This window comes from Crinia signifera, chromosome 5 (assembly GCF_055691185.1).
Source record: "Crinia signifera chromosome 5, ASM5569118v1, whole genome shotgun sequence".
Taxonomy (NCBI): Eukaryota; Metazoa; Chordata; class Amphibia; order Anura; family Myobatrachidae; genus Crinia; species Crinia signifera.
Window position 1 is genome coordinate 69,556,627 of NC_139221.1, and position 23,682 is coordinate 69,580,308.

Below are 23,682 nucleotides of genomic sequence, written 5' to 3' on the forward strand. Positions count from 1 at the left end.
ATACATTGTCTTGTCTCATGGTACAGTGGGGGTTATTTTGGTTTACTCTTTCTGACAAATTCCTTCTTAGATGGACAAAACCATGTGCACTGCAGGTGGGGCAGATGTAACATGTGCAGATAGATTTAGATTTGGGTGGGGTTTTACTTCAAAGTGAGATCTATATTGCAGTGTAGAAATAAAGCAGGCAGGATTTTCCCTGCACAGAAACAAAATAACTCACCCAAATCTAATTTTCTCTGCATATTTTACATCTGCCCCCTGCAGTGCACATGGATTTGTCCATCTAAGAAGTAATTTGTCAGAAAGAGTGAACCAAAATAACCCCAGTGTGTCTTGGATCCTGATGCTCAGCACCATTAATCATTGACAGATAGGTGAAGCTGCAGCACTAGGCCACTTCCATGCACAAAACCTCAAAACCTTTAGCTTTTAAAAAAAAAATACATGCCCCAACCACAGGGGGCCCCTAGATAGAAGGGGATTCATGGGTACTGACCCCTTGAGCCCCCCCCCCCCCCTTAATCCGGCCCTGATACCCGGGGAGCTTTAGACCGGGGAGGGGTGGTGATTTTTAAAAACCCATACAAAAGAATGGGTGGCTGCTGATTAGTCAAACAGCCGCCACTAATTCTCTTGTATTGTTTTTAAATCTCCTGTCTGCTGCCCGCCGCCGCAGGGGATGCAGAGTGGGAAGAGGACTTCTACTGCCCGGCACTTCCATGCTCTGCAAATAGGTGTGTGCCAGCGGCACCACTGGGACACACCTGCAGACCATATCAGATGCGATACATCGCGGATGCTAAAAATCACCTGCGATGCACCACTGATGGTTGCACATATGATTTATCTGTACTTGTGTATTATCACAACACCCGTGAAATTGGCTGCAAATCGGCCGCAAATCAGTCCCAAATTGCATGCAAAAAATCGGATGCGATTTAGCGGCCGATTTGCGGCCAATTTTCCGCGATTTTCTGCCGATTTACATGCTATTCCATCCTTGCACACCCCTACTATCCAAGTCAGCCCAAAGCATGGCGATCGGACACGGTACGCGTCCTCCCGACCGTTTCATACCCCCACTATCCATGTAGGCATGGAGTTGATTTTAAAAAGCGTGGCGAGAGCAGCGAGCCACTGAACCCGAAGCGTGGCGAGCGCAGTAAGCCCCGTGAGGGGACGCGTAAAAGGATCCCGAAGCATGGCGAGCGGACACGGATTACTTGTAATCCGTGTCCCCTCGTGGGGCTCGCTATGCTCACCATGCTTCGGGATCGTTTTCCGCAGCCGCTCGCCACGCTTTGGGCTCGGTGGCTCCATGCGCTCGCCACGCTTTATAAAATCAACTCCACACCGACGTGGATAGTGGGGGTATGAACAGGAGTTGTAGTAAATGGAGTGCAGTCACAGGAGGGAAAGGTTACCAGTGGAGTACAGCAGGGATCTGTACTTGGACCAGTGTTTAATATCTTTTTTTGTAGATATTGCAAATGGAATTGAGGGTAAAATGTGCCTTTTTGCAGATGACACAAAGGTATGCAACAGGGTAGACACACCAGGAGAGTTAAAACAAATGATTGATGATCTACTGTAGGTAGATTAGGGGATTGGTCAAGAGCAAGGCAACTTGGATCCTAAAAAATCCAAAGACTAAGTATAACTGGCACTATACTGGAAAAGAGGAGGAGAGGGATCTAGGTGTCAGTATTTCATGGCTTAAAGGCAGGTATGCAATGTAACAAAAATGAAAATGGCAAGTCAGATGCTTGGTTACATAGAGAGAGGAATCTGCAGTAGAAAGAAAGAAGTAATAATGCCATTGGTACGAGTTAATGGTCATTGGTACGACCTCATCTAGAGTACTGTATTCAGTTCTGGAGGCCATATCTCCAGAAGGATATAAATACATTAGAGACTGTACAAAGAAGGACAACTAAAATGGTGTATGGCCTACATCACAAAACTTACCTGGAAAAACTAAAATATCTTAATATGTATAGTTTAGAGCAGAGAAGGAAAATGGAGATATGATAGAAACTGTCAAATATATCAAGGGTTTTAATAAGATACAGTTGGGAGACATTCTTCACAGGAAGAGGAGCAACAGAACACAAGGACATGCACTGAAACTAGAGGAAGGAAGATTCAGGGGAAATTTGAGGAAAATTTACTTCACAGAAAGGGCAGAGGATAAGACGGAATAGCTTTTGAGGATGTGTAGGGACTGGCAAATAGGGAGTAACCTTAGAGGAGATGGGAATTGGATGGCGGAAGCTTGGTGGACGGATGTAGTTCTTTCTCATGTACTGAACTACAGGATAAATGGAGGAGAAGGTGAGTAAGGTATAGAGGGTTTAATAATAAGGTCTTGCAATACAGTCAATGAATAAACTTAAATGAAGACAAGCAACGGTTACTGGAAATGCAAAGAAAAAAGCAACACTAATAACAGTAGCAGTTCGTATATCAGTGGATAGTCTGTGTCACAGGACTTGGAAACAACTGTTAAGAGGTTGAGGTTAGCTTGTGGAATATACTGTGAACTTGAAGACCACTGCAAAGAAGTTGGAGATGACTGGAGGATTTGAAGACCACTGTAAAGGAGTTGTAGATTATTGTGAAGACCTTGGAGATAACTGTGAAGACTTGGAGATGACCAAAGCATTTTGGAGACCACTGTAAAGACTTGGAGATGACCGAAGGATTTTGAAGACCACTGTAAAGAAGTTGTAGATGATTGTGAGGACCTTGGAGATAATTGTAAAGAACTTGGAGATGACTGTGAACAACTGTGAAACAACTGTAAGAACCTGGAAAGGACTGTGAACAACTTTGAAGAACTTGGAGATGACTGTGAACAACTTGGAAATACTTAGAGACGACCGTGAACAACTATGCAGAACTTGGAGACAACAGTGGACAACTTGGAAATACTTGGAGAGGACTGTGAACAACTATGAAGACCTTGGAGATGACTATGAATAACTATGAAGCCTTGGAGACTACTGTTAACAACTGTGAAGACTTGGAGACGAAGGTGAACAACTGTGAAACCTTGGAGATGACTGTGAATAACTGCAAAGATGAAAGGAGCAAAAGCAGGTTGGACAGGAACAACTGTGGAGCGCAAGCTACAGAACCACTCTGCAGGAGATAGACTGAATCATTGGCAGGGAAACATGGGCCAGACCCCTTTTATCAGGGAAAGACACACCGGATTGGCTGGAGAAACCCCCTGGCAAGGGGATTGGAGAAACTTTGGTCTCCAATATGGCTGCCTCCATACTGGAGACACCACAGAGAACCAGGCACACCTCCTCTCACATCCACAGACACACAGCAGGTCTACCCCTCCACAGCATGTGCTATAATGGTGGCCTCCATTGTTGCATCATGCCACCCGGATCCTGCCTCCTGTGGGCTCTTGCTCCCCGGCGTCCCGACCACACCACGTGGCCCACAGGACAGACAGCGTGACCCCCACCTGCGGTAAGCCTCTGCACACTGACAATTTTACTTCCAAAGCAATAAGGATCAAATATGGTTTGAGGTAAAATGTTTAAAAAGGCAGACTAGATGGGCCAAGTGCCGTCAAATTCTATGTTTCTATGATGCACTATTATATTCCTGTTTTGTCAAAAATTACATTTGCTGTACCCTATGAGGGATTTTCGGGACAGCATAACTCAGGGTACAGGAGGAATTAAAACTTGAGGCTTATTTTGTTAGATAGATCTTGTTCCAGTGTAGGGCCTTTTGGAGTGTTTATGTAAAACCCTGTACACATGGGGTGATTTTATTCAGTATCGCTGGTTAAATGGTTGCTGAGTGACCACATCGCTTGTGTTTTATGTGTATTGTGGGTGATAAATTACAAGGAGCACTTTCCCGCTGCCAGCCCTTAATGGTCGCCGGTTGCAGGAGAATGCTCCTTCGGTTATCGCTAAAACTTGCTGGCCGCTGGTGCGCAATGCACTGTACATCAGCGACCAGCGATTTCTAGTTAAAATTAGGTCAAATAGAATCAAGGTAAAATTTTCAGCTAAAAAACGGGACATTCCGGTACCCACCTGTGGCCGGCAGTGTTCCATGGTGGGGAGGCAGTTGGGAGTCCCCCTGCCCATCGCTGCAAAGTGGGGAATAGATGCTGTGCGCATCCATCTATTCAGAGAGGCAGAGGGGCTGGGGGCATGGCCAGCAGCTTACACAGCACTGGCCATGTCCCTGTATTCACAGAAAATGGGGGCTTGGCCTGCAACAGCGGTATACCCACAAGGTCACGCCCTATATGACATATGCCACACCATTTTCGGACTCTGGCGCTACGATCACGAGCGACCTGGTTTCTAAAAAAAAAAAGGTTGGGAGGTATGCCTTCCCTGGTGTACATCTGTGTATTTGAATGTGCAAGAACTGTTACACCCACTTTCAGTGTCAGCAGATGCTGCAGTCATGTTATGTACGTTACTTATTAGAAGTACCAACGGTCTCACTGCTGAAACTTTCACTAGCCCTATGCTAGCTACAGATCTGAGTATGGACCTCCAATGTGAGCGAATCACCACCTCTATTATTAGTTATACGTAACTAATATCTGCAACACACCAGTATTACTGTGGTAGCGTCTAGATCCCCTTCAGTTTTCTCAAATTTCCCATCATGTACTAGAGGGTCCACGTACACCTAGAGGGGACTATAAATCTGTGGCGAGCGAAGCGAGCCACCGAGCCCGAAGCGTATGAGCTTAGCATGCCGACAAGGGTACAATGCAGCTTAAATAAAACAAAATAACTTACACCTACGTGAATTACATACAATTAAATACAAAACGTTGTGAGGGCATCTAACAACTTCCACCCTCACAGAACGTCACATCCTGTAAACAAAACTGAAGGGGATCTAGGGCCTTTTTCTAGTTCACTCTTTCTGACAAAATCCTTCTTAGATGGACAAAACCATGTGCACTGCAGGTGGGGCAGATGTTACTTGTGCAGAGAGAATTAGATTTGGTTGGGTTTCACTTCAAAGTGAGATCTATATTGCAGGGTAAAAATAAAGCAGTCAGTGTTTCGCCTGCACAAAAACAAAATAACTCACCCAAATCTAATTTTCTCTGCACATTTTACATCTGCCCCCCCTGCAGTGCACATGGTTTTGTCCATCTAAGAAGGATTTTGTCAGAAAGAGTGTACTAGAATAAGGCCCCTAGTCTCTACCATATTATGGTAACTGTGCAGTCTCCATTTTAGTTTCACTTTCCCCTGTGACAGCGACTCCATACCAGCTGAGTAGCAGCTACATGCAGGAGACTGTATTCTCTCCCTCAGTGCCTGCCCCGTAACAGCAGCCAGCCACATACTGTATATATGAATCGGCCCAGCACGGGGCGAAGCACGGCCACTAAGGAGAATATGGGACCCGGCCCAGCGGCAAAACATCCCAGCGCCCCGTTGGACTTATATGCCCCTGCATCCCCCTGGCCATCAGAACCCCTGTGCCAGGTCTGTATCAGGCTCTGTGCCCCTAAAAAAATAGTGGTGGAACGGTCCTGTCACTGCACCACCACAAAAGCCATAGCAGGATTGACAGATGGGACATGTGCAGGTGCAGTTCTCGGTATCCAAGATTGACTCTAGGTCGACAGTCCATTGGTCGACCAGTAATGGCCGAAAGTGGGTAGGTTGACATCTTTAAATGGTGGGGTTCTCCTGGAAAAAGGACACGTAGGTGCCCGAAACACGTTGGAGGTGCTGTGTTTGGACTGAGGGAGGGAGAGAAGTGGAACTCTCATCGGGCGTATTCTGTGGATCCAACCCGGGTTGTGTCATCTGAAGTTCCACCTATGCTTGTATGAGAGCCCTTTATCCGGTTCTCCATCTCTTCTGGTAAAATCCACTCCTCTTCTCTCTCAGGGGACGTAATTGTCATGTTTTATGTGCTGTTTTTATGAAATAAAAGTGGTGTTACTCTATATACTTCTCCTCTTTTTTGGATTCCTGCAATCATTTATGGGAGGAGAACTCTGTGTCCATTGAAGTTTGGAGGGAATCCTGAAATCTGGTTACCCTTTTGAATTGTGCTTATCTATTTCGGAGAAGAGGAGACGCTTGCTATCCTTAAGGGATGTGCGGTAGATATTCAAGCGCTGATTGTTGAGGATTGACCCCTGAATATATCTTTGGATATTACCACCACATCTTTAAATGGTCTACATACTCAAGTTCGACACTGACAGAAGGTCGACACAAGCAAACGGTCAACATAGATATGGTCGACCCTGAAAACACGTTTTTTTTTTTATCTTTTTTGATTCTTTACCATCCAAGTGGACATTGAGGGTAGGATGCTCTAAGATCTGCAGCCCCTCTCTACTACACATCGCCAGCTACCACATAGATAATAATCGCATATGCACTAACTTATGCAATAATTATTGCAAAGGATAGCTCTTGCGTTAAGAGCTGCCGTTTGTGATGCGCCCGGCAATGTGTAGCAGGTCCCAGGCGGCTCCCCAGCGGCTCCCCCTCCTCCCTTACTCGGGGCTGCTGCGGGATGGGCTCTGTCTCCTCCTCACTGCACCCAGAAGCGGATGTATGGGCTAGGGAGGAGAAGGTCATTGGTCCGGGCAGCACAGAACTTTGCTGCCGGGACTCAGGTGAGGGGGCGGGGGGGAGTGACGGGGGTCGCGATAAGAAGCCCACCGGCTTCTATGCGGTATCACCAGCTCGATACCCCCTGCAGCGAAAACCCGGGTTTTCCTGCATATCAAAATGCAGTAAAAAACAGATAACAGAGTTTGAATGCATTTTTGAGTCAGTGCATCCCACACAATAGTGCGCCGAGTGCAACGAACCATGCGAGGGGAGGCGGTACACTTATACGGTGTCCATGTCACATATGTTGACATACTGTATACACAAAAGACCATGAAGAATTCACATCACCTTTTTCAGTGTCGACCGTTTGCTTGTGTCGACCTTCTGTCAGTGTCGACTTTGAGCATGTCGAGCATTTAAAGGTGTCGACCTACCAACTGTTGACCATTAGTGGTCAACCTAATGACTGTTGGCCTAGAGTCAATCTATCATTTATACCATAACCGCAGTTCTCAACCACTGGATGTATAAAAATCGGAATCAGGTCCTATATTAATCACGTTTATTTCTTATTATAATCTATACTAATGTACAACTGAGATGCATGCATTGAAATACATGAAGTAAAACCATACTTATGTATGTAAATCTAAATAAATCTGAGATCATGATGTCTGAAGCAATTCTTTTAAAATCATAATAATAATAATAATAATAATAATAATAGTGTGTATAGAATGTATTTTTAATGAAATATTCACTATATTTTTCTGAATGTGTTATCTAATTATGTTGTTTCCCCATCATTGTTTTTATTTCATAAATAACGTGCTGTTTATCATAGAAACAAATGTAAATACTGTATGTGCAACATAGCTCAAACGACACCATGTGGCAACTTCTAGTACTGCAAGGCAATGTCAACAGGTGAGCACAGGTGAACTTCAGTAAGGTGTGTCCCATCTTTAGAATTCAGTCAGTTGGGTGTTGTGTCTGTTACACAAAGCTAGCCCTACAGCTGCACCAATACAAGTTATTATTATCATCACCACACACAGTATAAAGCTGTCCAATCTGTAATGATCACTGTCACATGTTTCTGTCTCTAGTAAACATGTTTTCGCAATTATTATGCTGTAGATAACAGAACAGGAACTTAAAAGAAATTGTCATGAAGTGAATGCTAATCTATGATAAATAATAAAGCCAATTGAAATCACTGAAATTGACATTTATTCTAAAACAATTGCTCCATTAATAACAGAAGTGAAAAACATTTTTTTACCCTTTAACACATTGGTGGATTTTTGCAAATAACATTTTTTGGTACTTATGTAGTATCTGGGCGTCCGATTTTGTGATTGTATGCCTTACCTTAAGGCATACAATCAGATGCGATGCGATTCGATGCGATTTTGCATAGGATTCAATGTTAAGAAGGTCCTGTTCATTTCCCCACTATCCAAGTGGGCATAGAGTTGATTTTATATAGCGTGGCGAGCGCAGCGAGCCACCGAGCCCGAAGCGTGGTGAGCGAAGCGAGCCCCGCGAGGGGACGCATATTTCTTAAAAAGTATTCTGTGTCCCCTCGCGGGGCACGCTGCGCTCGCCACGCTTCGGGCTCGGTGGCTCGCTACGCTCGCCACAGGTTTATATCCAACTCCATGCCCACTTGGATAGTGGGGAAAGGAAAAGGACCCCTTTTTCCCATTGAATTCTATGTTAAAATGGACTCAGACCATTTTAACATTGAATCCTATGGAAAAATCTTGACCATCGCATCGCATACGATTTGGTCGCATGCGATGCGAGGCGATGCGATCCGATCCAATCCGATTTCTAAATCGGACGCCCAGATACTACCCATTTTTTTTTACACACAACTAAACTTCTTTCACATGTACAACCATATAAACTTATTACATCCACAAATACACTGTTGGGGATGGTGCAATGAGGAAAAAAGTATACAGTACAAACAAAAGTGTACTTGCTTCCATATGTACTCTAGATTTCTGTGTAACAGAGTGTACTTATACAGGGAACAGTAGGTGTCTGAGGCATTTTTCATATACAACCTAATAATGCATATTTCTCAATTGTCCCAATTACCCGCTGTGCCACTGTCCCATCTGCAGGTGGCAGTGTCTTGCACGGCATCTCTTCAGTGCAGGGAACAAGCAGGGTGCTGCCCAGCGGCTCAGGGAGTTGTGCTGATAAGCCCCACCCCTTCATCATAGGCGACTGCTTAGCGAATGTACGTCCTCGCTCCACAGCAAATGCACCTGCTGCACTGCGAAGGGATGTTTTGCATAAACATCCATTCCCAGGCTAGCGTGCAGGCCCGAAATTATTTGATGATTGACAGGCATCGAATGATTTCTTCAGTGCTCACAAATCTTAGTCAGTCTCTGCTGTCTCAGATTAGCAGCGTCCTGCTCCCAGAACCGGGAGGGCAGCGGACGTCCGGTTATGTCAGCCGCCCACCCCTGGAAGGCAGATACCCACCCACGTTGGCATGGGGATGCCCAATGTTTTCTGGGAGCACCCATCGGTTTTGTGGGTATGCCCAGGAAGTGCAGGGTGTTCGCATGCACACTTCCTCCACACACACACCCCCCCCCCCCTCACTTTGCGAGCACCACGAGACTATGCAAGCCTCCGAAGGCGCCTGCAGAAAACCCATGAAAATGCGCAAATGTGAATATGCGCATGAACAGAGCTTCAACAGTGAACGTACTGGTGTGTTCGCTGATTTACGTCGACATTCGGGATGAAAAACGTGAAAAACTCATGTCGACCTTTTGACAGTTGACCTTACCATCGTAGACCTAATGCTTATGTTGAACCTCCCATCCTGTCGATCTATTTTTTGTGTCAACCTAATCCTATGTCAACCTTCATACTGTCGACTGTATGACCCATACCCACATATCAAGAGTCGTCAGTCAGGAATACTGTACACAAAAAACTTGATACCAATGTACTGATAGTGACCCTGTGTTTTGTGTGTATGTGCAATTATGCATCTTACATAGACAGACATAAATCCAACTAGAAAGTCAGCATCTCAATGTATTTACTTTACTTAGAATCAGGGCCGCAGACAGGGGGTGCTGTGGGTGCAGCTGTCCTGGGCCCCGGCCTCTGGAAGGGCCCAGGCAGCTCATTTTGCCCACCGCAAACAGCCCCGCCCAGACTGCCTCCGCTGTGCTCCTGCGATGCGCTCGGTGCAGGTTCCGAAGCACAGGCTTCTTCAATGCAGGACACCAGTGGCCAATTAAAATGCTGCCCCGGCTTTTAAGCCAATCAGAGCTCTTTACCGTTAGCCAATCAGAGCGGCTGTTGGTACTCGAGCTCTGATTGGTTCACCAGTCGATTCTGCATTTTAATTGGCCGTCGGCGTCCTGCATTGAAGAAGCCTGTGCTTCGGGACCTGCATGCTGGGGATGAGGGACATGGACAAGAAGTCGGGAGGTAAGTGAAAGGAGGGGAAAGGAGTGGGAGATGGGGTGAAGGGGGGGAAGGGGGGGGGATTGGAAATCAGTCCCGGGCCCCAAAATTCCTATTAGCAGCTCTGCTTAGAATATATGACTATGGGCTGATTCAGGGATACAGCTAAATTGGTCGATGTTAAACCACTTCTGACCCCAGTTCAGACAACACTGTATGAAATTGTAATGAATTCATCTTAATGTATGTGCTCATGTTCCTTGTAAACGTCTCCATAGAGATGAACTAACACTATTCACATGACATTCACATACACACTGTATTTAGCAAGCATCACGTCAGTAACATATTGTCACAGCTGACAACTCACCAGTGTACGCTAAGCCTTAGGGTAATGTCAGACAAGTACTCCAGGATCAGGTCATTTGTCTGCTTAGAAATAAGCCGCATTCTACTGTCCGAATATTCACATCCTCTATTCAGTGGGAACCAATGAAGAAATCTGATGTCACATGATAATACTATGATGGATACAGTGAACTGCCATGGACAAGCAATGGTGAAATGCCGACAGAATGAGCAATGATTCCCATTGAGTTCCTGCCATAGAACATGAAGATGAACTGGAAGTGATCATAGGATATGAAACATAGAAACATAGAATCTGATGGCAGATAAGAGCCCATCTAGTCTGCCCCTTATGGGGCGGCTTAAGAAAGTAGAGGGCCTATGTGCAGCATATTCCTGGTGATTTCTCTAATGTGCATCTCTTTGGGAAAATGGCTGACACCATATCCCCCCTGGTATGTGTTACAGGAGAAGTTCATATTATATACTGGGCGGTATTCAATGAGGCTGATTCGCCAGGTTTTTATGGCGATTTTGTGCTGTAAGGCGAATTTCTGACTAAAACAGTGAATCACCCTATTCAATGTCCAGATGGCGAATACATTTCAAGGTTTTTTTCGCCATGATTCACCGAGTAGCAATCGCTATCTTTTTATGGTGAAGTGGAATGTGAACTTTTAAAATAAAGTGTTTTGTTTTTTACAATTGGTGTCAAAAAAATCAGGAATTTTATTCTGAGGAGGGGCATGCTATTTTTATTCATGTGCTGTAAGCACATGAATATATATTTAATTTAAAAAAATATATATATATATATTTTTTTTTACACAGACCAACCAGCAGGGGGCCAGAGCCGAGCCGCTCATTAGATATTCATATATTCACTTCACCCGATCATTACATATGCATGATCGGGTGTAGTGAATATACCCGGTCCCCTGCTGGCACCCCCGGGGGGCAGCCTGTGCTGCCTGGCACCCGGGGAGCCCACCTCCCCCCCCACAAAACGTTCTGGGGCAGGCAGGGAGACTTCCATCTCCCTGCCTGCCACCGTCCTCAGGCTCCCTGCGGCGTCCGCCGCAGGAGCTCAAATTCGCCGGTCAGGGGCAGCGAGCCCCTGATTCGTTGAATACTGGAGCCGGCGAGGCTCCGGAACGCAGCGAGCAGTGGCGAATGTGCAGTGAATCCTAAACTGGATTCGCTGCACGTTGTCAGTATTCTCATTGAATACTGCCCACTGTATCAGTGCAGGTGTGAGGTGCAGTCATAGGCCTATATACACTGCAAACCATAGCCATCCCAAGGCATAGGCAGACTAGGCAATTGCCCAGAGCATTGGCCTAGGCCTAGGGGACAGCTCTTGCACATCAAGTATCAGTAGTTTTGTAGTAGGTGCTGTTACCAGCGGCTTGGCAGTGGCGTGTCTGCGGTGCTGCCGGTGAGGTAGTCTGGATGCCCTTAACAAGTGCGGCCACTGCTCCTGGGGGAGGGCTGCTGCACATGCCCAGCCATAGCAGCTCCTTCTCAGAGTCAGGCTGACTCCGGATAGTGAGCCATCATAGAAGGTGCAGTGATAACTCCAACCGCACCGATATGACCCCCTTGGTTACACGAAGCATCACTCTGGCATACCTCCCAACTTTATGAACTACTTAGATGGCTACGGCACACGCCCAATATTTGGAGGTGTAACTTGATGGCAAGGGGGCCTACAAATCACAGCATTCTGCAAGGCCATGCCTCCATTTATCCTCTGTGTGGGCATGACCAGAGGCTCTGTGAGCTTCTAACCATGCCCCCAGCCCCTCTGGCTGTGGAATTAGATGCTGTGCATGTGCACAGCATCTATTCACCGCTGCTAAGCCGATGATAGGGGAGACTCCCAACTGCCCCCCTGCCGGCCCTGGCGGGGGGAACGTGGGAACATCACCAAAAAATGGGATGTTCCCGAGAAAAATGGACAGTTGGGTGGTATGCTCTGGTACAGTGTATATCAGGTGTCTGCAATAAAGCTGGTAGTTTATTCTAGCAGAGGTCTATTGAGAGGTGTGCAATGTAAGGAAGATCACATCATTCAGGTAAGGCAGGATGTGAAACAGGCTCAGGCCTGTACTAGCATAAAGGCATTTCACTGACAGAGACACTTGCCTGTGGCAGGTGCAGGACCAGCCTGAATGAAGCAGGGAAAAAATGCCCAACCTGCAAAAATGTTTGAACATGTTTCCAGGCTAAAAAGACTCATATTCCCTGAAATAGTTGGCGCTCTACCTGCGTTCTACAAGTTACAGACTATAGTCTACCTTAGTCTGAGAAATCACAGCATTACAATGTCCTTATGTTTTCCTTACTTGTGTGTCAGTAATCATACCCATGACGTAGCTCTTTGCGTAATTGGGAACATTGGTATATAGAACACCTACATAATGTCTCTGCTGACTTATTGGATCAATGCAGTGCAATGCAATAGTACAGCATATCATTTAAACCCATTAAGAAACATTTAAGTAATAAAATGTAATTCATTTTCTACATAATAGGCCTGATTCAGAGGCTCACAACTGTGCGCAATGCTGAGGTTTATGTAGTGATTATTTGCTGTGCATATGGCATATGACAGGCGACAGTTTCCCGCAGGTGGGAGGCAGTTGGGGGGAGCCGGAGATCACCGCTGCACCAGTGATAGCTGAGGAGATGCCGTGCGAATGCGTGCGGCATTTCCTCAGTGCAGGGAGATAGCTGGGGGGCCACGCCCCGTATGCCCAAGACCATGCCCATCTGCCAAGTAGCCCCACCCCCTTCTAGGGCTGGCCATGACTTTAGCATGGCAGGGCCCGGTTTCCATACAGCAGAAGTTGGGAGGTATGCATTAGCAAACATTCAGAAAACACCTATGGCACAGGTGTTACCTTGAGTGCATGCCCACAGGTGCTGTTGCAATAGAGTCAAACAGCAACTCTCTTTGTGCTGGGGGCACTTTTACATGGATTTTTTTTTTACTTTTAATTCATATATTTAATAAGTGATAGAGTATTAATTCCCCTTATCACTGGATATAAAAAAGAACACACACATGTAATAATGCTCCCTGCTAAAAGAGTTTCTCTTACCCTTACTGCAAACCTACAGGGATGCTTACTCCAGTGTTGATGACTTTCCAGCAGCTCTGACAGACTGAACTCCTCCTTCTTCTTCCCAAGAGCACAACTTATATAGGAGAACTGTGATTGGATAATAAAGTCATGTGTTTATCGGTATATGTTATATTCACAGAAACCAGACATATCAATAGCCAGCTCCTCAAACATTATATCCAGCTCGTCATATTCAGTTAATCATAAATCATACCCAGCTTGTCATATCCAGCTCGTCATACATCAAGTCCAGCTGGTCAGACTTCATATATAGCTCATCATATGTTATAACCAACTCATCCTATGTAATATCCAGCTCATCATACATCATATCCAGCTCCTGTTGGGCCAGATCCTCTAAGCTTCAAAAGTGATAAAATGGAGAGTGATAAACAGCCAGCCAATAAGCCCCTGCCTGACATTTTTCAAACACAGTCTGTGACATGGCAGGTAGGAGCTGATTGGCTGGCTGTTTATCACTCTCCATTTTATCACTTTTGAAGCTTAGAGAATCTAGCCCCATATGTCATATTCAGCTTGTCATATGTCATATCCAGCTCGTCATACATCATATTCAGCCCGTCATACATGATATCCAGCTCGTCATATGTCATATTCAGCTTGTCATATGTCATGTTTTGCCTTGAAGGGCCCCTCATAGATATGCATGATAATATCATTGTGCATAGCATTCAGTGTGTACCCACTATATTGTTAAAAATGCTTGCTACTGCGGGACGGTAATGATAATCCCTATCGTCTGAAGATTAAGTCAAATCTACCAATATCATCAGGGATGTCATTGAATGATATTGGTTACAATATAATTTAGTGTTTAAAGCATATAATCACTTGTTTCATGGCAACGCCGTTATCATTAGCGATATCGGTGGTGCTACTTATCATCTAGTGTGTACGGGGCTTACGTTGCAGTGCATGTGCAGTCCAGCCCAGCTTTTGACAATGCAGGGGAAATTTACTAAGATGTGTATTGTACTTCACATGTGATATTGCTATGGGCAACCAATCAGAATCTACTTATTTAATTAGCACCCTCTAGAACACAGGTTCTCAAACTCGGACCTCATGACCCCATACAGTGCATGTTTTCCAGGTCTCCTCACAGAATCACATGAAATAATTAGCTCCACCTGTGGATCTTTTCAAATGTGTCAATGAGTAATGAATGCACCTGCTGGTTGACATGGAAAACATGAACTGTGTGGGGTCCTGAGGACCGATTTTGAGAACCCCTGCTCTAGAACATATTAGACAGGATCTGATTGGTTGCCCATAGCAACATGACGTGTGAAGTAGAAAACACATCTCAGTAAATTTCCCCCTGCATGTTAAATCTTCTGATAATAATCATGAGATGCATCCACTTTTGTACCCGTGTCCAGCTCAGAATAAGGCGATAAGGTGCATGGAATATGAAATCAGTCGCACTGACGGTTCAGCCTTTGAAATACACTGATCCACCCTAAGACAGCAGCTGACTTTCTTTTTCTTTACAACTATTGTTCAGTATATTTATTTAGGCAGAAATATAACTTTACAAGCATACTTTGCAATTATACAAGCAGCAACATCTACAGAATATCTGACTCAAAAATAGATAAATAAACCTCTTAGGACTACAGAACCTTCAGGCTCACTGCAAATTGCACTTGCTGATTTTTATGGCAGCCCTTTTCCCACTACAATCACTGAAATGCCTTCCTTTTACCTCTGCAGGTAATTCCCTAGCTCCTATGGACTTTCATGTGTGTGCTTGTCTTCATTCCTGCCCATCGCTCAGGCCGTGCTTCATGGCTATGCTATTATACTGCCACAGAACTGCAAACAGTCATATGAAAGGTACAGTAGAAAGGCCTCTTCTCCTGCTGTACACTGGCTGCATACAGAAGATGCTGCCTGCAAAACGTGGTTAACTCTTTAAGTACCAGCGTTGCTGTGAGAGATCCTCAATATATCTGCCAGCACCGCTCACAGCGACTGTTCTTTTGGTATAAATAAATACAAATACAGCCAAGTCAATTCATTGAAGTTTGGTTAAATATTGTTCCCCAAAAAAAGAACAGTCGCTGTGAGCGATGCTGCCATTTATAGCAGATATTTTGAGGATCTGTCACAGCAACAATGGCACTCAATGGGTTAAAGTTTTGTTTGTAAATAAAACATATATAAGAAAAGATTCAAAGTATTATTAGAGGACAATAGAAGAATATTGTTAAGTAGCCTAATAGTGTGTACACACAGTTAGATTTGGCTTCTGATGTTCCCGATATATGGAACATCGGAAGCCAAATCCCAAGCAAATCGCATGCTTTTTTAGGGCTTGCGAGCCAGATGCGCTGCCGATGCGCGCTCCCGTGTGAGCGCAAACCGGCAGCCAGATAGAGAGGGCAGGCAACACTATATAGTGCAGATCTGCACTTTATAGTGTAAATTGTGCCCCTCTGGCATGCCGTGAGATGCGAGTCCCGATGCGATCTGATCGCATCGGGACACACATAGCACGGCATATCTGCAGTGTGTACACACCTTTAGTAACACATCCTATTTACATATCTCCCAAATTTGAGGAAGGAGAAGGGAAAACTTTTTATTATTATATTTGTGTGTAGTTTATTTAATAAATATTTTATATACTATTATTGGGACATGTTCTTCAGCCTATGGTAAGAGTTTTATAAATTAGTGCGGTGCTTCCATCTTACTTTATACATTATTTTCTAGTTTACCCTGAAGTACTGCATGAAGCAGAGTCAAACAATCGGGAGTGGAGACATCAACGCACCAGAAGCCTGCAGATTTCTGATACCATTTTTTTTTTAAATTTATTTATAAAACAAATTATCATCTTTTATAGTCATATAGATATATGTGGAAAATAGCTTTTGCTTTTTTTGTTCTCCTTAAAAGGAAACAAACGAGTGCCCCTAATATTGAGTTTCTCTATTCGAAATTGACAGGAGGTCAACATTGGCAGAATGTTGACCCCCAACACCCCCACCACCACCACCACCACCATCCTAGCTCCGCAGTCTAATCAACCTGTTGGTTAATATGGCAGGGACATCCTGGTTGGTGGTCCAGGACCAATTCAAATGACCTACAGTCAATATAATACGTAAAAGCAGAGCTTGTGGCTTCTGAACATGCAGTCCAATCTGGCAATATCGCATTCAGGTGACATCACTGAATGATATCGGTAATGATGTTATTCAGTGTTTGACTTGCAGATTGTTCTTTTCGCAGCACTATCGATATTGTTACCGACATCAGCGGTGCCGCGTATAGTATGTACGGTGCATTAGGGTGACTGTGTACTGTGTTACACATACCTGTAACGGAAAAACATGCTGTATTTTGAAAATGGTGAACTCTGTGTAACTGTACAGAACATTGAGCTCCCCGGTCTGTTGTCATCATGACCCCTTTGAGCTATGTAAACAAGCAAGTCCCATCCTGTTTCTAAAGGCTGACTCTTGTAATCACAGCATCAGACACTGTGACGTCTTTTTTTACTCAGGTAGACATACCTGCAAATTGTAAGAGGGTAAAAGCTTTTACAATTTCTAGGTGTTTTCACATGAAAGTGTGTAATGTAATACCCTGACAAGATCAGTACACTAAAATGATTAATTCATGGCAGTATAATGTTTCCAGAAGGTTGTATCTTAATTATATGACATTTTCCCTAACAGAAACATATTTACAACACTTTTCCGGCCATCTACTGTACATCAATCATCACCAACATTCGGAGGAAATATGACTTTAATATGACAAAGCTGTGTATACTACACATACAATACTGGTAGGTCGGATGTTGGTTTGTAATACAGTAAACAGCCATCAGCTCGCTGTATTTTCTTACCTGGAGAAGAGGGGGATTTGTCTTATGCTGGGTACACACCAGGACGACTAGGGCCCGATCCCCACAATCTAGATCCAATTCCGATCAATTGGATGTAGATTGTGTGCTGATTGGGCCCTTTTCTGACCTGGTGTGGACCGATACCGATCCAATGCGCGGTCCCGCGGGTCGGTCGGTCGTTATTGAGATCCTACCTGCTGCAGGTAGGATCTCAATGACGACCATACAGCCGGGTGCGGGTCGCCATCGGATCGGACCCGCTCACGGTGCACATCGTGAGCGGGTCATGCCCCCCCGCGTCACCGTGAGCGGGTCGGACGAGACACTGACGACCCGCTCACGATATGCATCGTGAGCGGGTCGTCCTGGTGTGTACCCTACATAAAACAGAATCACATAAATCATATATTGATACTATGGGCGAGATGTACTAAGCCTTGAAAAGCAATAAAGTGGAGAGTGATAAACCTCCAACCAATCACCTCCTACTTGTCATTTTTCAAACACAGCCTGTAACATGGAAGGTAGGAGCTGATGGTTTATCACTCTCCATTTTATCACTTTTCAAGCTTAGTACATCTGGCCCTATAGCTGTTAAAATTTTGGAATCATTTCCAATTAAGTGTTGCGGTAGCTCGATACATTGTATTGTTCATGCAGAGTTTTGTGCATTAAAATCCTCATACGGATATGTTTAGCAAATTTGATTATAGTTTGATGGGGGTTTTATTTCCTACATGACATGTCCACTTTCAAACACGTGACTTCCATTACATCTCAAAAGTCTAAGCAGTTGCATATGTGCTGTATGTACCAATTTAATAGTTTCCCACGGAGTTTTAATTAAGACGATACAACTCTGCCTACCCTCGGAAACAGAATGTAATAATATAATCCATGTTGTTTTATTATTCAGTTATTAGATTTTTTTGAGTAGCACTCAAATGAATCTGGTGCACCAATGGGGAGGATATCTTGGTGATGTTGGGAGGAGAGACTGATGCAGGCTTGCTAGAAAATGGGAGTAAAAAAATTGAATTTACTACATATGCTACATTTATTTATTAACAGTTTCTCATATAGCGCATACATATTCCGCAGCGCTTTACAGAGAATATTTGAACATTCACATCAGTCCCTGCCCCAGTGGAGCTTACAATCTATATTCCCTACCACATGTACACGCGCACACAGACATTCTAGGGTTAATTTTGTTGGAAGCCAATTGACCTACCAGTATATTTTTGGATTGTGGGTGGAAACCGGAGTACCCGGAGGAAACCCATGCAAGTACGGGGAGAATATACAAACTCCGCACAGTTAGAGCCGTGGTGGGATTTGAACCCATGACCTCAGCGCTGTGAGGCAGTAATACTAACCATTACACCATCCATGATACCCCTGGTCAATCTATACCCCAGTGACTGTGACAATCTGGGAGAATGGGCACCAACGTTGCATGCACTCATGTCTGCATGTCCCTTTTCCCAAACATGCTCCTACTGCATCTGGCCTATATACCTCCTAGTTTCTGTAAGAAAAGAAGAAGAGATCATTTGAGACCAAGAGGTGGAGCAGGTGCATTTAGAGAGGGCACCTGCAGCTTGGCACAGTCTGCCATTTTTACCCTGCAACTGTATTGAACTACTACTCCTACTGGGATACCTTTTCCACCTTAGAAACATACGTTACTCATATCTACTGATGTAATAATATGCTTACAACATATATTAATAACAGATGTAATAAAGAAAATCCAGATGTCTCTTTATTCTCATGATTAATTTAAGACTTAAATGAGAGAATTCGTTATGGGGGTGGAGAAGACACAGACAGATTTCACAAGGGCAGTCCCCAGAGGGGTGACTGCGCTGGGATAATAGTTGGCTGCACATGCAGGAATGCAAATACTCTGCATTACGTACATGGCCTTTACAGCTCTTACACACCGGGGCTGCAGGTCTCCTGCCACCGGGACAGCAGACTGATACCCCTTTTAGACATACTACCCGGGATTTTGGCCAGGTTTACCCGGGATTTTCATCCAAGGTCACTCCCGGGATTTTAGTAACAGACCCCCTTTCACACTACACCTCAGACCCGGGAAAAACCCGGGTATACCCCTTTCACACATAAGCCAGGCTTTTTCAAGCATTTCAGTGTGTCATCATTAAAATGGGACACTTTGCTGGCTCACAAGAATGACATCATGCAAAGGTGGGGGCTGACTACAAAAGGGCCTGTGGGGAGTTCCCACAATACATTGCTGTTATGGCTGCTGAGAACATGTGGAGGATGGAGAGTTTGTCTGTTCTTGTGGATCTGGTGTGTTTTGCAGGCTGTGATGCTTGGATTAAGCTACACATGCTGTTCATTGTTGCACAGTGTGAGATGCAGAGAAGGAGGTATCATTTTTTGGTGGAGAGGGAGGCCAATCGCCGGCATTACTTACGCCGGAGGAGAACCATGATCATGTCCAGCATCGCATCCATACTACGTGTGACTGGTGCGTCAGCTCGTACACTGTGGGCTAGAGATCAGCAACATGGGCAGGTTTTCTGGGCTACGGTGGAGGCATTTGAGGATAATCAATGGCTGGCACATTTCAGGATGTCGCATGGAACCTTTAATTATCTTTTGGAACTCCTTTCCCCGGCACTTACCAGGCAAACAACACGTTGAAGACAGCCTATTTCCCCCAGCAGAAGACTGGCAATTGTCTTGTGGTGGTATGCTACCCCTGGCGAGTACCGCACAATAGCCTGCTTGTTTGGTGTAGGCATTTCCACGGTGTGTGTGTTGGTGCGGGAAGTGACAAAGGCAATCCTGGATTCCTTATATCGCCGTTTCATTTCCCTACCCCAGGGGCAGAGACTGGATGAGACTGTGGCTGGGTTCCTGCGTCGCGGATATCCGCAGTGTGCAGGTGCCATTGATGGCACCCACATACCCATAATTGCTCCTACAGACAGCGCAGCGGACTACTACAACCGCAAGGGGTGGCATTCCATCATTCTACAAGCAGTAGTGGACCATAAATATTGGTAAGTACCTTTGGAAGTTTGGAGGGGGAGGATTGCTGTTGTGGAACTACACATCTCAGCATGCCCTTTCACAGGTTTTGCATTCTCTAGGAGCAAAACTGTTGAAGGGCATCCTGTGAATTGTAGTTTCACAGCAGCTGCAGAGCCTAGAGGTTGTTGTACACTTGTGTATTGTATTTCTAACAAATCATTTTTTTTCAGTTTTACCGATGTGTTCATTGGCTGGCCAGGACGTTCTCATGATGCCCGTGTTCTGGCCAATTCGGACATCTACAAGATAGCGGAGGAGAGGAACAATGGCAGGCTATTCCCTGAAGAGGTAAATTTATGCTTGTGTCCCCTATAATATATATGCCCATACAAAGTCTGTATCATACTTCCCAAGTTTACACGTTACACTGCTGTATATTGATACTGTTTTTTCTTTGCAGAAGTCAAAGTTTGTGCAGGGGGTTGAGGTTCCAATCCACATCATTGGTGATGCTGCTTATCCGCTAAGAAGGTGGCTAATGAAAGGTTATACCCAGCATCTTAGGTTGACACCGGAGCAGATACACTACACCCATACCCTCAGTTCTGCCAGGATGGTGGTGGAGAACGCCTTTGGCCGGCTCAAGGGACGTTGGCGGTGTTTGCTCAAGCGCAATGACATTCACATTACCCTTGTTCCTGACGTTGTGGCAGCATGTTGTATCTTGCATAACATATGTGAGATACAGAAAGAACACTATTTGCCAGAGTGGGATGTGCAAGATGATCAGGTTGGCAGTGAAATTGTTCCTGCCCCCACACAACCCCCTGAGACCCAAAGTGGTGTGAATCCCGCAGAAGTAATACGTGCCACTATTACAAATAATCTGGATGCCATGTTGCAGTAATTAATAAATCATAAGTCTGTTGCTTAAACCATACATTTTTATTTCAAATGCATTTCTTTCATGCATTAACTGTTTCATAGCATGTGTAACAATGCCTTCATAAAGAGTTCCAAAAAATCAAGTACGTTTATAACACAGGCCATGTGTGAAACAGACAATACAAAAATACACTTTTTTTTTTTTAGATGGCAAAATTAAAACTTGCATGGGTAGTATTCAATGTGGCTGGCGAGGGGGTTAAACAGCGAGGATTGCAGAATTCCTGCGATCCTTGCTGTTTAACCCCCTCACCAGCTGTTGAAAACCTGCTATATTTGGTGTCAGCGAGCAGGAAGCACAGCGAAAAATTGAAAAATTTTCAAATGGAACAAACAAGCATTTTAAAATAAATAATTGCCACCTATACCTTAGCCGTGGCCAAACAAATAATTATAAAATAATATTAAAATCTGGACGTATATTAAGTCCAAACAAAGTATCCCCAAACTTTTCAAGAAACATGAAATAAACTGTAGAAAAAATCTAGGGGAGATATATCTACCCAAATGTACTCTCTAAACTCTACATATTACGGTAAATTCTGAACTCTGTGTTGTTTGGAGAAGGGGAATGTTGCCCATTATGCCCATTCCAGCCACTTTCCCCAAATGCAGGAGGAGATTGTGCTGGAGAATTGGGTACAAATGAGGGTGGAGAGTGCACCTGTTGCACATACTGAGAAGTATGGGCAAATGATGGCGGTGACTGTGGTTGGTGACTATATGCGTTTGGGGGTGGCAACGTTGCGGTGGGTGGTGACCAGGATTGGGACAGTAATTGTCGTAGAAAATCACGATTTTCGCGACAAAGGTTTGCCTGATCCTCACTCACCCTGTCATGCATTGCTGCCATTTGGGTTAGTACATTTTTCTGCAGTTCGCGTTCACTATCCATGAAGCGCTGCAGTCTGACATCTTCTTGACGTTGCCACGCAGAATCCAGGTCCCGCAGTTGCTCACCGAGGATGGTTGTCATGGCTCTTGTGGTCATTTCTATTTTTGTCCTCTTCTTTTTCCTCGATGGGACATTGTAGACTGTGTGCCAAAAAAAGTTGTTATAACGGTGAGCCAGTAAACAGTCATAATACTATATCTACCTGACATGTCGGCAAAGGTGGACAATACTATATCCACCTGTCATGTCAGCAAAGGTGGACACCACTATATCAACCTGTCATGTCAGCAAAGGTGGACACCACTATATCAACCTGTCATGTCAGCAAAGGTGGACACCACTATATCAACCTGTCATGTCAGCAAAGGTGGACAATACTATATCTACCTGTCATGTCGGCAAAGGTGGACAATACTATATCTACCTGTCATGTCGGCAAAGGTGGACAATACTATATCTACCTGTCATGTCGGCAAAGGTGGACAATACTATATCTACCTGTCATGTCGGCAAAGGTGGACAATACTATATCAACCTGTCATGTCAAAAAGGTAGACACCACTATATCCACCTGTGATGTCATCAAAGGTGGACACCATTATATCCACCTGTCATGTCTATAATCAAGAGGCACTTACTGTTAGCGCGCAGTGTCGGCATGCCTCCCTGGTTCTCCAATTGGGTCTCTCCACCCTGGCTCGGTTGTGCTGCTGTCACATCGGGTGTGCTGTCTGACTTGTCGGATTCTAAAATGATGGTATCGTCATCATCATCATCAAATAGAAGTTGCGATGGCGGCGGGCTCTGCGGACTGCACTCCGTTGTCGCTGCTGGCGTCTGTGCCGGAGACGAGGCATTGCTTGATGACGACAAGGCAACAGGGTTGCATAAAGCTGTATGGCCAAAAACAGCATTGCAAAGGTCGTACAAGGGCCACTCTGTGCGTCCAGCCCCACTGCGATTGCGATTCTGGTCATTGACCTTTAGGTACTGCTTTTTCAGGGACTTAAGCTTGTTCAATACCTGCTGCTGGGTCTTCCTCACACCTCTGCTACCAAGGACCTTTGCAATATTTCCATACACTATGGCATCCTTCACAGTGCCTGTGATTTGAGATTTGATCTCCTCTTCTCCACGGACATGTAAGAGCTCCCTGACCTCCTCATCCTTCCAATGCTGTGCCATAGCACCTGTCTGGCCACAGGAATCTGCAGCCTTTTGCTGGAAAGGGAGCACAGGAGCAACATGCAGCCACTGCCTCTGCTTGCTCCGCCGCACGTGTGCCTGGGGCGTCTTCCGCGGCTGCAGCTGATGACCTCATCAGAAGACGCCCAGGCAGCAAAAAAAAGCGTTGTCGTATGTGTAAAACAGAAAAACCTGGGTAAACCCGTTCAGACATAACCCGGGTAT

General features: G+C 44.9%; 1 protein-coding gene across 1 annotated transcript; it reads right to left on the reverse strand.

Annotated features, from left to right (window-relative positions):
* Positions 1-21,900: 21,900 nt before the first annotated feature.
* LOC146005702 (uncharacterized) lies at positions 21,901-23,474 on the reverse strand. The gene is made up of 2 exons (XM_083145128.1): positions 22,911-23,474; positions 21,901-22,412 (listed from the first exon to the last, which is right to left on the reverse strand). The coding sequence occupies exons 1-2, from the start codon at positions 23,455-23,457 to the stop codon at positions 21,901-21,903; spliced, it is 1,059 nt and encodes a 352-aa protein (XP_083001254.1). The 5' UTR covers positions 23,458-23,474.
* Between the last annotated feature and the right edge of the window lie 208 nt (positions 23,475-23,682).